The sequence below is a fragment of the Triturus cristatus genome, chromosome 2_2 (genome assembly GCF_964204655.1).
Source record: "Triturus cristatus chromosome 2_2, aTriCri1.1, whole genome shotgun sequence".
Taxonomy (NCBI): Eukaryota; Metazoa; Chordata; class Amphibia; order Caudata; family Salamandridae; genus Triturus; species Triturus cristatus.
In genome coordinates this window covers 65,675,336-65,689,164 of record NC_140582.1, presented here as the reverse complement: position 1 = coordinate 65,689,164, position 13,829 = coordinate 65,675,336, and the positions used below count along the sequence as shown (strand labels likewise).

The window sequence follows — 13,829 nt, the reverse complement described above, 5'->3', positions numbered from 1 at the left end:
TTATACCATAGTCATTACTTTTCTAAATGTAGCAACACTCCTCGCTTGGCCCTCTTGATGAATCTCCTGCAACCTATTACATAGTTTACCTATGGCCTAAGCCTGCTGTATGTTTTGAACTGTGGTATGTGTTTATGCTTTACTGTGTAATGATAATAAAACATTCAGTAAGACTGAAACACCAAGTGTTTGAGAAGTGCTCCTGTACTTCCTACCAAAGTGTGGAAGGTAACCTGGAAAAGAGGAAACTAGTTAAAAATAGGATTGATTCCGTCAGCCATCTTATTGCAGATCACTTCCGGAAACACCCAAGGACCTTACAATTGCCAGAGCCGGTCAGATTCTATTTGCTCCTCCAAGTGAAAGAGCGAAACCACACATTGATATTGAAGTGCAAGAAATGTATCAAACAAATATTGACTAAAATAATCCAAATGTAGTCAAAGTGGAGAATTAATATTGATTTTTTGACATAAAGGGCAACTCTGCGGCAAGGATGTAAACTTAAAAGATGCCATAGAAATTTCGGCAGGTAAGGGCTCAGAGACCGAGGATTCAGCCTGCAAACCTTGGTTTATAGGCAGTACTCTTCCATATAGTCGAATCGTCTAATATAATGAATAAACACAATATACTGTAGGAGATTCATGATTCTCAGGCTGCCGGTCACTCAAGAAACCGCATCAAGTAATAACTTAGTAATGCATAAACACTCATAGGGTAGAAGTCGTGACAGGTTTTAGTCCTGTTATTGGGGACGGTGGGGTTTGAAACTGTAAACACTTAATTTACGTATTTTTTCATCCAATCCTAAAACAGTCAGTGGTATCTGGTCCCACTGCCTGCAAATCGGTTTTTTTCTTACATAACTGGGGATGAATGCGGTCCATATATATGAAAATCCAAGTTGAAAAAACACAAAGCACCTTAACAGAATAGCAATGGCTTGTTCCACTAGCAAAAGGTGGGTTTATGGGAGGTAAAAATGCAAAAAAGTAAAAATATTTACAAAGTTGTCACAATGAGCATGATCCAAGTGCATTATAAAATTCCAATGCATAAAAAAATCTGCAATTGCCACTTTTAATGTAAAGGTCTAAATAACAGATACAATTGCAATGCTACCATAGAGCGGCTTAGACAGATTAGCTCCTCTGTTTCAGCACACAAAGCACTTTGTGACTCACAAAGGTAATTCAGTTGTACCTACATAGCTGAGATGTTTCTCACCATCGGCTGCTCATGGGGTCATCCTTACGTAATAATGACCCAAGGATAAAGTCCAAAACACCAGATGCCGAGACAGAAGGTCGTTGGGTTAGAGTCTCACTGTGCTTTGATACACACCTTATTAGCGTGGCATCCTTCTCTGGCCCTGCGATAGACCATGCAGAGGGCACTTCAAAAGCTAGGGTGGCAATTAAGCTTTATGCCAGGTTTAGTTTAAATTGGGAGATATTTTTTTTATTCTCTAGCTGAAATCTATTCTTCCAGTCCCTGATGTGCTAGAATGAAAATCACACTCCAGTTTAATAGAATGATTAAAAGAGCTGAAGTATGTGTTAAGGGTGACCTCCGGGGTACAAGAGCTGCCAGTGAGTGGCGTTGACTTCGCTGTACTCCATTCTAACAAGCATTGGCGATTTTCGCTTCAACTTCCTGCTAAGTGAAGTTAAAGTAATTCTTTGAAAAATGTCAAGTTTATATTTGATTTAACTTACCGAAATGGCATGTCGCGTCAGTACATTTTTCTATAACTAGTATTTTAGTACTTGGTGAAGCTTCCCAACAGCACCTCTCCACTTCGACGTGGCACTTTCGCAAGGTATATTTAAAAAGTGCGATTGCTAAGCCCTCTCCCGCACACATCTGTGATATGCAGCACACCCCAGAAAGACGTGAGCCTCCTCGGCTGGCGGAAGGATTCTAGACCGGAGGCTGCGAACCAGACGCACAGAAGCATCATGGTCTTAAACTTCGGATGTCTCCAGTGCAGCTACTGGGTGCGGACCTCCAAGTCCCCCTCAGGAGCCCCCAACATTCCAGGCGAGCTGCTAGCTGCTTTTTAAATGACTGGATAACACGATCAGACACCACACTAGAGTAGATTTGGTAACTCTACTAAACTGCATTTCCAAATAGTTGTTCTACAGTTGGCTACCCAGTATTTGGAGGAACGAGCAGGTTTAAAGTGACAAGGAAGTGGTTGATCACTCGAAGACTAAGGACTGTTAAAACCATTGGGTGCCAGAGCATTATAAATTTGAGTAATAGCGGTAATAAAATCAAAAACAAAATACAGTTCTAAATCACGAATAAAAATTGCAGGTTGATTGCTAAGGGACCAGAGAGATACCAAAGTCCAGATACTGCTTCTGGTCATTCACACTGGAAAGGGAAAAGGAATAAAAAAATTTAAACATTAGCAAAAAAAAAAAAAGGTTCAATCAGACCTTAGATACCTGTTGAAAAGAGTGAAATTTCTCAATTGAATTCCAAAAATAAAGTACATCAAACAAATGACCATATTTGTCATCTGTGCAGAATGGCTGAAGCCCTGCTCATTGAAATATGTGACCCACGGTTCTGCCCACGCACATCCTGAGACCATCACTGTGCAAAGGCCAATGCTTCCGCTATCACCAAGCTCCCTGCATCCTGCCTGGTTTACTGTTTCCATGCTCCGTGTCTCGGCTTCCGTTTGCTTTACTGTGCCCATGAAATCACATGTGCTTTGCACATCAAGACTTCCTATGCACGTATCCACAACGCCCATCCTGTAAATCAGTTGAGCGATCATTATAAGAAATATATACTTCAGTCAAAGCCATGCGTGTTCCAAGATTATATTTACAGCACCTACTTTGGCCCTACTTCAAGAGCACAGTCATTCCTTCTTCCTTTGATACTTCTGCACACCTAAAGCCTACAGACATGCAGGGAAAGTCAATTTGTGGCAAAGAGAAAATATTCAAAAACTCATGAAAGGTAAGAAATCTGTTTTCCATGGCAAAAAACTGCTTCACAAACAAACAGTCCCTACCCACACATGTGGCCTATGCAGGCAGAAGACCTGGGGGATCAGCAGCTAGGTATCCCACGCACCCCAATGTCTCAGATGTAGGTTGGTCATATCCATTGTTGAGTTGTTCACAGAAGGTAGTAAAAGGTTCCAACCCTGCAGCATTGCGTCAAGCCAAGCCATTTCACAAAAGGTTGCGTGGACATACACAGAGTAAGGTGGCATTCCAACGAACAGTGAAGTCATGTGGTTAGAAGGTATGAAGAGATGACGAGTCCACCCCCATTTCTGTAATTTGTACTGAGGGACTTTTTCAAATTTGCTTACTAGAATGCTGGATTCACGCCACCAATTCAGGACACTGCTGACTAGGTACTTCCATTTGGCTTAATTGTATGTAAAGCCATCTCACTAGGATAGCCGGACAATCTCCCTTCTCTTTCTCTATTAGATCGGACATCTCGCATATAACTGCAGAAAGAATGGGATTGGGACGAGGTTGGCAAAGCTAAACAGTCTAGGGGCAAAAGCCCAATTGAGGCTCCCTGCTACCCTGCGAGTGATGTGGGATAACCACATGCACCTGATCCGTTCTACTGAAGAAGCAGATTCTCTTATCTTAAAGATACAGCTTAGAAAGCAGGGGGGGGGGGGGAGGGGAGGGAGAAAAGGAAGGAGGACCGAATTGGCCCCTCGAGAATACGGTTTCCCGTTAATCGATACTCAGTAGATGTAACGTAATTGTATTAGAGCCCGGTGGGGAGCAGCACCAGAATAGGCACAGCCTATTGGAAGGGAGGGTTCCTCAGTGAGTAGGAAGATTTGGGGGTCAGGGGGGCTCCCGTTGGGAGAGGGGGCGGGGGGAGGAGCACCGGGTGAGGGTTTAAAGTGGGAGAAAATATTAAAATATTCCTCATCTCGCCTAGTAAGTAGAGATATCCATTCAAATTCAAATAATCTTTATTCGGTGTGAAAAATCTCACCATAAAAGAATACACTCACAGAATATTTACACATGTGCAAATATATCAATAATACATGAGGGTACGTTAAAAATGATAAGAGTACATAAAAAAGATAAAATAGGGTAGTCATAAAGTACCATGTTGACACAAAATGAGATATAGGGTATAAGGTTTGTCCCGGGAGCAATACATTTGTCTTTGATATCCATTCAACTCCAGTAGGTGTCCGGGCAGCGGAATGGTGAAATGAAAGGGGGTCCTAATATTCAGTTTATTTCTTGGAATTTAAATGGCTTGATGCCCCAGGAGACAGATTAATTTTTAAATATCTAGAGCTGTCACCAGTACAGGTCTGTCTGTTGCAAGAAACCCACCTAAATCAAACAGAGGCACAAATAATGTTTTCTAAATTACCTTGGATACAATGTTTTTGCTACTCAACAATTAATAAATATTCGTGGGGTCGCAATCCTGGTAAAGAAAGGGGTCCCGTGCATGATTACATCTGTTCAGACAGACCAAACAGGCAGATGGATCATCGCACAGTTTACTTTTGAGGGAGTAGAATTGGCTTGTTCATCTTTCTACGGCCCCAGCATAGATGACCCAACTTCTCTGGCCAGATTGCAAGATAAACTGATTAGGACGAATCCCCCCTTTGGTAATAGGTGGGGATTTTAATATAAGGCTTGATCCCGTAGGGGATAGGTCTAATTTGAGTCACGTTAAAGGTAACCAGCGGTCTCGTAGGGTTATGAAAAATCTATTGTTAAATCTAAACTTGGTAGATCTCTGGAGAGCTAAGATGGGGAGTGCTCAAGGCTTCACCTTTTACTGTAAAAGATAGTCACTCCTTCAGAATAGATTACGTTTTGATCAATAGAAAGAACTTAGATAATATTCTTAGTGCATCGGTTTTGCACTCATTTATCTGACCATGTTCCCCTTCTGTTTCTATACTCTAAATAACATCCCGCAATCAAGATGGACATTGAATAGAACCATGTTAGATCCAGGAATAGTGTAGTCAATTAGAGACTTCTCTCAAATTTAACATCAATGTAGGTTCCACATCTATAGAACTTGTGTGGGACTCCTACAAAGCCAGTCTAAGAGGGTCATTATATAACCTAATAAGCTTTAAGAATAGAACTAAGGCTTTGGAACTCCAAGCCCTGGAGAATAGAATATCTAAACTAGAAGTGGAGGCGAGGCTTATAAATCTGGAGGATATCGAGAAATTGACCTTGATAGGGAAGAGTTTGGAGGAAGCTGGCCAGGATCTTAGGATCTTCCTGGACTCGAAATGTAAGGCCCAGTGGCAAGTCCGAAATATGGAAAATTTTGAATACGGTGAAAGAGCCGGATCCCTACTGGCCTGGAAAGCGAGGCTAGACCGGGCCAATAACTACATAAATTAACTTATCATAGATAATGGGGGGGGGGGGGGGGACCAAATCCAACAAGCCAGAAGAGATGCAGAAATGTCTTCTGTCTCTCCTCGAATCGAACGCGTTACTTACCTGTAACTGCGGTTATCCAGTATTGGTATCTTTCATAGATTCACATGCCTGAATCATTCCCCGTCGTCGGGACTCCCAACCCTACGACGGGGAATGATTCAGGCATGTGAATCTATGAAAGATACCCTAATACTGGATAAGGATAATATAGCCCCCTCTCATGACTGGATATTATCGTGGTTAAGTGATAAGTCTGTCTGTCCTCACCGATTCCTCCAAAGTCGCCCTACACGCTCCCATGTCCATTGAGATCAGGGATCAAATGATGAGATCAAAAAACAAAAAAGCTGCCGGTCTTGATGCCCTCCCCAATGAAGTGTACAAATTACTGTCTAACAAACTATTACCAATACTCCACACTTTAATTCAGTTTATAGATCTACAGGGGTAATCCCCAGTTCCTGGAGGGAGGCCACTATTGTTTTAATATTGAAGCCAGGAAAAGATCTATTGATTGCCGAATCCTACCATCCAATCTCCCTGCTGAATGCCGACTAAGATCTTTATGGGCATTCTGGCAGGGAGACCGGCATAATTGGCACCAAGCCTGATCAACACCGACCAGAAAGGCTTCATGGTAGGGAGAATAATCCAGGAACAAACCCAACTTTTGATAGGAAATATTGACCTAGCTGAGACAAGGTTGGATTGCCTGGCGGTAGTGGCCTTGGATGCCGCCAAGGCTTTTGATAGTGTGTGTTGGAGATATCTTTGGGGGGTCCTGGATGCCATGGGTATTGGCCCCATTTTCGTGCAGACTTTAAAGAATTGTTATAATGGGGCTATGGCGAAGATCCTATTGAATGGGTCTCCGACCCCCAGCACCGCCATTCAGAGAGGGACAAGACAGGGATGCCCCCTATCTCCTCTATTATTTAATATATATATTGAACCCCTAGTGCAAGCAATAAGACTGGATAGCACCATCATTGGGATCGCTGAATTATCAGTGCAAAATAGCACTTTACGCCGATGTTATTGTGTATACTAGCGACCCCGATACTAACATTCCGCGGCTTGAAAACATATTGAATGAGTTTGGTCTGATCTCAGGATATCTTGCTAACTCGGCTAAAACCGAAGTTGTGTTGGAACATAGCTTATGGAGGCGGCCCTTCCAGCAAAGAATTTAAGTATCTAGGGGTTAAAATAGTTAAAGATCTGAACAAAATCCCCCTGATAAATCTGGCAAATATCAAAAAGGAAATGGACTACCTCTTCACCAGATGGAAAAACCTCCCCTTGACGATCTACGGGAGAGAATCTGGGAAAGATGTCCGTCCTCCTCAAGCGGACATACCTTTTTAATGCTGTTCCCCTAACTTTCCCTCAGAATGGGATTTCCTGGGGATTCCCCCCCCCCCCTGCATGTGCGACAGCCTGGTGGCTCCGATCAAACGAGCTGGTTTGCTGAAGTGGTCGGACCTGGTGGATTCAGACGGGGTCCTCTAAGATCGGCCCCGCTTTTTCAAGGTTCAAATTTCTTCAGTTAAAATCATGGGGTGAGGTTGAGGTGGGAGATCTAAAAGTGAGATGGGAACTTGAGCAGTTACTACAAGATCCGCAGCCTAAAAAGAAGGAAATCTTTGTGGCATACAAGGCTCCTTGAAGCAGAGGATAGCAAGGTTCCATCTCAAACTTCAATATGGAACTCCACTCCACTCGTCCAAGGCATTGAAGAAACGTATGAAGCTTCCCTCAAGTTACTCTAAAGATACATCAAGCCCGCCCACCTAAAGAAGAACCACTTCTTTGTGTTAAACAGGCTATATTACACCCCGGCCAAAATAGCCAAATTTGCCCCGGTACCTATTCCAACCTGTCCAAGATGTAAACAAGGTAAAGCAGATGATATTCATATTTTTTGACTGCGCAGAGTTAATTTCTTTCTGGAAAAATGTGGGGGACTCATTATCAGCTATCTTTGAAATGGATATTGAGGTCGACCTCCACCTTGTGTTCTTTGGAAAAAATGATCAAGTAAATGGGTCTTCTATACAGTCTCACAAGGGCTTATTGTTATACCTTATAATTCTGGCCAGGAGGGAGATTAGTATCAATTCAGAGATAGATGGTTAAAAGCTGCGCTGAGGATGGCCCTGCTTGATCAAGACAGTGGGGGGGGCTAGGGGGGCTAGGCCCGACAACATCTGGTTCCCATTATTAACTTGAGGACGTGGTCTTCGAATGATCCCTGGATAGATAAAGGTGCCAATAGTGGGTCCAATGATTACACCTGACCCCAAAAAACGTGGGGAAGGCAATGATGGCCTAGACAAAAGCAGATAGCCGAGGGGCGCCCAGTTTTATTTTTTAAGTAGTCTGCTTGTTAAATCTGCCGTCTTTGGTGAGATGATGACAAAAAAAACAAAGGATATCTGGACAATCTAGGATGACTCCAGCCCTTCTGGATCAAACTAGGGACTCCCCTTGCTGAGGGTCATAAGGTAGGTGCATTTTGTGAAGTTGTCGCCAATACATGTCAACTTAACCCTTCTGCCTAAATTACTCAAGTGAACACTGAAGAGCTTAGTGCAAATACCACTTCCACCCCTGTGGAGTGGTATAAGCTTGCTTTCCCAAACAGTGGCAGTGTACTGCTGACACTACTAGAGGGAGGGAACCCAGACACGGAAGTGGGGAAAAAGGAGACCGGCTCCCTCTTCAAAATTCTTTCTGATACTCAGGGCTACTAATCAGTCTCTGAAAACCGCCACTTGGTGGATGGTGCATGTGAGTGAAGGGGGGTTGCATTTTCTGTTGCAAGGGTATGAATGGTTCTTAAAGTGGCAGCCCTTTGGATCTCTTTCTGATCAGGTTGACAGCCAGGTGCAAGCTGCTCACACCTCTGTTTCTGTTGTGGATGCTCCAGCCTGGAGACAAACTTGCGGTTAAGAGCATTATTTAAAAACAAAGGCTGAGGTTCAAAGACAGCTTGAGAAGGACACAGGAAGAGAACAAACCCTAAACGGTTCTGAAAAGGCAGACAGAATCCACATCCCTTGTCTGCCATTCCTGTAAAAAAAAAAAAGTGGGTGCTGTTAACTCACTTGTTCCAGTTCTGACTAAGCAGGAAGTGCTCCGCTGAATATCCAGAGGTCTACTGCATGACCATGGCTGGTGTCTCCCTGACACCCAGCTTCAGAGAGGTGCGGGGATATCACCTGTAGTCCTATCTGAAAGCAGAACTACCCGACTTGTCCTGGGAACCCAAAGGGTTAGCAAGAGGGCAGAAGCGAGCCATCACTGCCAGAGAAGATGACTGGTGGTGTGGCTAAGAAAATGTTCCAATCAGAAGTTCCACTATGGCCATCCAGCAGCAGAAGAGACAGGTGAGGATATTTGAGCTATCCAGCCTGGAGAGTATACGTGCTAAGTGTCAGTGCAGCACCTGTCCTAGAGACTAGGCCACTGAGACACCATTAGAGTGGTGGCAAAGGGTAAAAATGCTAGGGGGGGCACCACCTTGGACTCACACCCATAAATAGGGTATCCCAAGACATTTATGTGTAATGTGTAGTAATGTATTTGTTTTCAAAATCGAAGCACTGGACTCAACTATCACATTATTGTTGAGTGCTTACACAGTGTGTTCGTTGTGTTGCATATTTAGGAGTGCTGAGCCTGTGCATATCTGCCAAGTTTCCCAGGCCCATGCGGGATTTGCTACTCCAGTCCAGGCTTTTTTAAATCAAATTCTGAGACTTTTAGTCCTGTTTTATAATGGAATACACAAGACTACAAGTCCCAGATTTGAAAGAAAAAAACGGGACTGGAACAGCACACTAAGCACGGGGCAGGGAAACTTTGCAGTTGTGCCTGTGTACTCCCACACTAACTTCCCTGAGAAGTCTGACTGCTCGCCATCAGAGTCAAGCGCTGAAGTGGCTGTACTTGGCCTAGTTTGCAAAGCCAGAGTAGGACAGAACCTCCAGCAGTAGACAAATTACCGTAGCCTGCATGGCTGTGGCCAGTAGCCCCAGCGTTCCCTGTGCACCCCACGTACTTGGTCTGACATCAGCCAGTGTGAGAACCATGAAAATAAGAATGCTCAGCGTCTAAGCTGAAATGCATAGAGGTGCATAACAGTTCATGGACACAGGACACTGAAGGGCTGAACGTTCCCATATGATCTTTAGCACAATTTAGTGAGCTGGCTGAATATTTTTCCCCATAATATAATGCCAATCGAGATAATTGAAGGAAACAAGAAGGTGGAAAATAAACTCTCCTAAATCACTTGTGATAGTTAAAGTGTAGAGGATTGAAAGGATACTAACAAGGAGTCCTGTACATGTATGGTGGTGCTAATTTATAGATCAGTACTTACCACAGGAAGACTTGGGCTTCATTAGAACTAGATTGACACTATACTGAAGGTACCATGTTGGAAATGGGAATCCTGAGTAATGTAAAAGGACCAGTCTTCTACAGACATGGGAAGATTTCCTTCTTAAGGGCTTCAGCTCTCACCCACTGGCCAGCTGGCATGCTTAATCATAGGGCTCCTCCTGCCACCCTAGGCGTGCGCTGCAACCCTGCTTTTCAGGGGAGCTCTTGGAGTGTTCAAATCGGGGTCCTATGGTGACTGGGTCAAGTGGAAGGGATTGAAGGTCAGCAGAACACTGTTGTGAAAGGGATTGAAAATCTCTCAGAATGACTGATTATATCCATCAGGAACAGTCAAAGTGGATAAGGTTGAATTGAAAACAGAAAAAGAAAATAGGTGGCATTATCGTCTGTAAGCATGCATGTGTGCCTACAAAACGACAAGTAGTATTGCATTTTTTGTTTTTTTGGCAATTTTACTGTTTGGCCAAAAGTTGTTGGCAAAGCCAACAGGTCCCTAGGGTGAGATCTATTGACTTTGCCAATGCTAGTCTTATCGCAACAACTTTTTATTCAATCGTTCAACTTCAGGGCCGAGCTGCTGCCCAGACATTGCTACTAGGTTCTCCCAACGTAAACCATCCTGCACTGCAAGCAGAGTCCATATTTGAATGGTCTTTAAACCTAGAAAAAAACGGCTGCCCATGAGCAAGCACAGGAATGCCTTTTTACAAAAACAAATATGACTGCACAGTCGACCATTTTTTAAAAGAGTTTATAAATCATTTCAAAAGGGCCACCCGTGCAGGTGTATCCTATGGTTTTTGCAAGGCAACTTTACAAAAAACATTTTTAAAAAAACAAAAGCTCTTGCAAAGCTAAAAGGACGCAGATAATATCAAACCTACTGGCTTTGCCAATGCTCATTTTTCTTGTGTAAATGTTCACTAACGTTTTGCAAAATCCTCCAGGTTCTCTCTGCAATCCAAGATCAGCAAGGTTGTTCACCATAAGGCGAGTCAATGGAACGATAGACTCCTGTCACTTATCAGGGGTTCCCTTGCGGAAGTATGAAGAAAGCATGTGAAGCCTCTGCAGGCTACAACATTCCAGGTTGCAGTGTGTGCAATTGATAAATGGGACTGACTGAAAGTATTTAAATAACAAAATCTTTGTCATTTCAACAGTTTTTTTAACCAAAGGGGGCTCATTGTCCCCTACAGACTTTTCTCCATGTACCTGCAGTCTCAGCTTGAACGTTAACATTCAGGGCGTTTACTCAATTTAATCCACGTGCATTCATACTTCAAACTTCAGTCGGGAGCCCAGCCACAGAACAAGAACCTTCCACCAACACTCCTATGCGTTAGAGTCACGCCTGACGCGTGATACTTGGCAGGCCTGTTTAAGAGTCAGGCTGGCAGCCTGCATGTGTGCAGAGCTCTGATTTCCCAGGTCGATGCGCGAGAAGATCGTCCCAGCCAGGCATTTGGTTTGGAGTCAGGGATTTTGAATCCAGATTAATAAAACAAGAAGTCACAGATTAGCAGCCCATGCATGAGAGATTTGAGAACTCTACGTGAGCCCAAATTCCCTTTACGTTTGCTAAACACGTGACAGAAACATAACCTCCATCATATGCTCCCGCCTTACAGATTGGCTGCAAGGATGCAATAAACTATGACATCTGCATGCAGAAGTGCAACTGGCACGTAACTCTGGTGCAGACATTTTCTTCAGATACCAATATATCTTTCCAGTTCGGTTCTGGGTCGCGTCCCATCCTAAAAAGCACATATTTGGTATTTCAAATAGATTAATAATGCATTTATTTCCTCCAACCCCAACATTCTATTTCCTCAATATTGGTTTGTAATTTTTTGTAATGAATACACAATGCCCTTTAACTATGCGACTGAGTGCCCAAGTGGCATGAGTGCTACTGAAGACCTTGAAAACTGGATTAGTGCACATCTATCACGTTTGACAAAAGAATAGGCTTCCACTTACGTCTATCAGCCCAGTAAAGTCGCGCTCCATTGTCCGCAAACACAAGCCCAACGGGCATTTTCAGCTTCTTCCACAGAACCTTCCTTCGGCTTCCGTCCATGGAGGCGCATTCTATCTTTGGAGCATTCTTTTGGTCCTCTGTGCCCAAGTCAGCGTAACACATGACCCCGGTGGGTGGGTAGAGCACAAGAGTGGATGGGCTGTGGAGTCCATCGCTGACCAGCACGCCTGTGTACATGCCATTGAAAGTGGTAACCTGAATGTACGGCTTTCGGGCACTGATCCAGTACATGTTGCCACTCACCCAGTCCACAGCAAAGGAGATCACTGTATCATCCACCAACAAGACCTTTTTCCAGGACATGGCACCAGAGTCCTTGAGCTTGGACAATCCAATGTAATCCCCTTTGGTGGCAGCAAAGTAAAGAGCCCGCTCCCGCACAACGTAGTCCAAGGAAGACATCACATTCACGTTGTTTAGAGGGATACTGTTGTGGTCTGGTAGAGCTTTCCTATTGGAAGCGGGTAGTTTTCTCAAATAAATCTACAAATAAAAAGTAAATATACCAGTTAGTCACAATTTTAAAAAAATTGGTATCCGGAAAAATCAGAAAACATTTGTAACAAGTATCAATATCTTACACCTCTATGCCCAGTTCCAGATTTATTCCACAATTTTCAGTTCCTTTTCGGACGTTCCACTTACTTACCATTACCTTTTGAGTGAGATTTTGCAGTGATAACTAGGGATATTAATTCTGTGTGCATTCTGCTTTACTAATGCTTGCTAGCTCCTGGTCAAGGCTGTAGCGAGACCTGCTTCCCTCCTAGGTGGAGGTCGAGGGGGTAGCTAGTCCTAATCACAATGTTTCCAAGCACACACAAATCCCAAACTGAGGTTGTGGTTTCAAAAGTCTTTATTCAGTCATCTTAGACACTCCCCTTCACTAAGACGTGTTTTGTCCTATGCTGTTTCAATCACCACAAGCTTCATCAGGGCAAAGCATTCAGTCATATGACCAAGCAATATTAGAATCCAGGTTATGAATTGCTGGCGTGATATGTATTCTTATGTTATTTTATCCTTATCATTAATCAGGGAATGGTCACCACGCCGGTCTGGCGTACTCTTCGAACCCACACGAATGGATGACTTCCACGGACAAGTAATTCAAAAAATCTTCTCTACATTCCCTGATTAACGATAAGGATAAAATAACATAAGCATACAGATCACACCAGCAATCCATAAGCTGGATTCTAATATTGCTTGGTCATATCATGAATGAATGCTTTGCCCTGAGGAAGTCAGCTGTGATTGAAACAGCATAAGACGAAACGGGTGTTGGCCAAGGGGCGTGTCTAAGATGATTGAATAAAAGAAAAAAAAGACTTCTGAAACCATGACCTCAGTTTGGGATTTGTGTGCTTGGAGACATTGAGATTTTCATCTGGACTTTGTGCAACCGAGAAGCAATGGATGGCTCCTTCTCCTTTTGAAGCACCAGAAGATATATGGACTTTGAATAATTAATACCTCTAACCTCTCTAATAACCAATGTGGTAGAGTGTGCCTGTTGAACCTAGCCATTGCCTTCTTTTGTTTCTGGGGTAGCTAGTCCTGTGTCTTAGCATAGTTGCACTTTTGAAAGTCGCTTTACCATGCATTCACTACTGCTCTGGAACAGTTCTATCAGGCGTTTACTTGCATCATTGTAAGAGTTGGGGCTCCATAACTCCAAGCGATGGATAGCAAGAAGACATTAAAACTTGACCAACAGGAGAGGGGCAGCAAGAGGCCAGGAGGAAAAGCGTTATTCCCAATCCTTGTAAAATTTTAAAGAATGACGGTTTTTCCTATTTACATCTTCGCTTATATTATCAATACAGTGACGAGCTGCACGTATCTATCAGCACACATTGATTGTAACGGTCAGTCAGAACACATGGATTTCTCCCCTCCAACAGTATTCAGGAGCA

At 43.4% G+C, this 13,829-nt stretch overlaps 1 protein-coding gene across 3 annotated transcripts in view; it reads right to left on the bottom strand.

The window, feature by feature from the left end:
• LOC146861849 (low-density lipoprotein receptor-related protein 2-like) overlaps window positions 1–13,829 on the bottom strand; it is an 837,432-nt gene that overhangs the window by 236,405 nt on the left and 587,198 nt on the right. For all 3 annotated transcript variants that reach the window (XM_085641010.1, XM_085641012.1, XM_085641011.1), the window contains one exon: window positions 11,850–12,393. In XM_085641010.1, coding sequence (XP_085497136.1) covers window positions 11,850–12,393 — 544 coding nt within the window. The remainder of the gene's footprint in view (window positions 1–11,849; window positions 12,394–13,829) is intronic.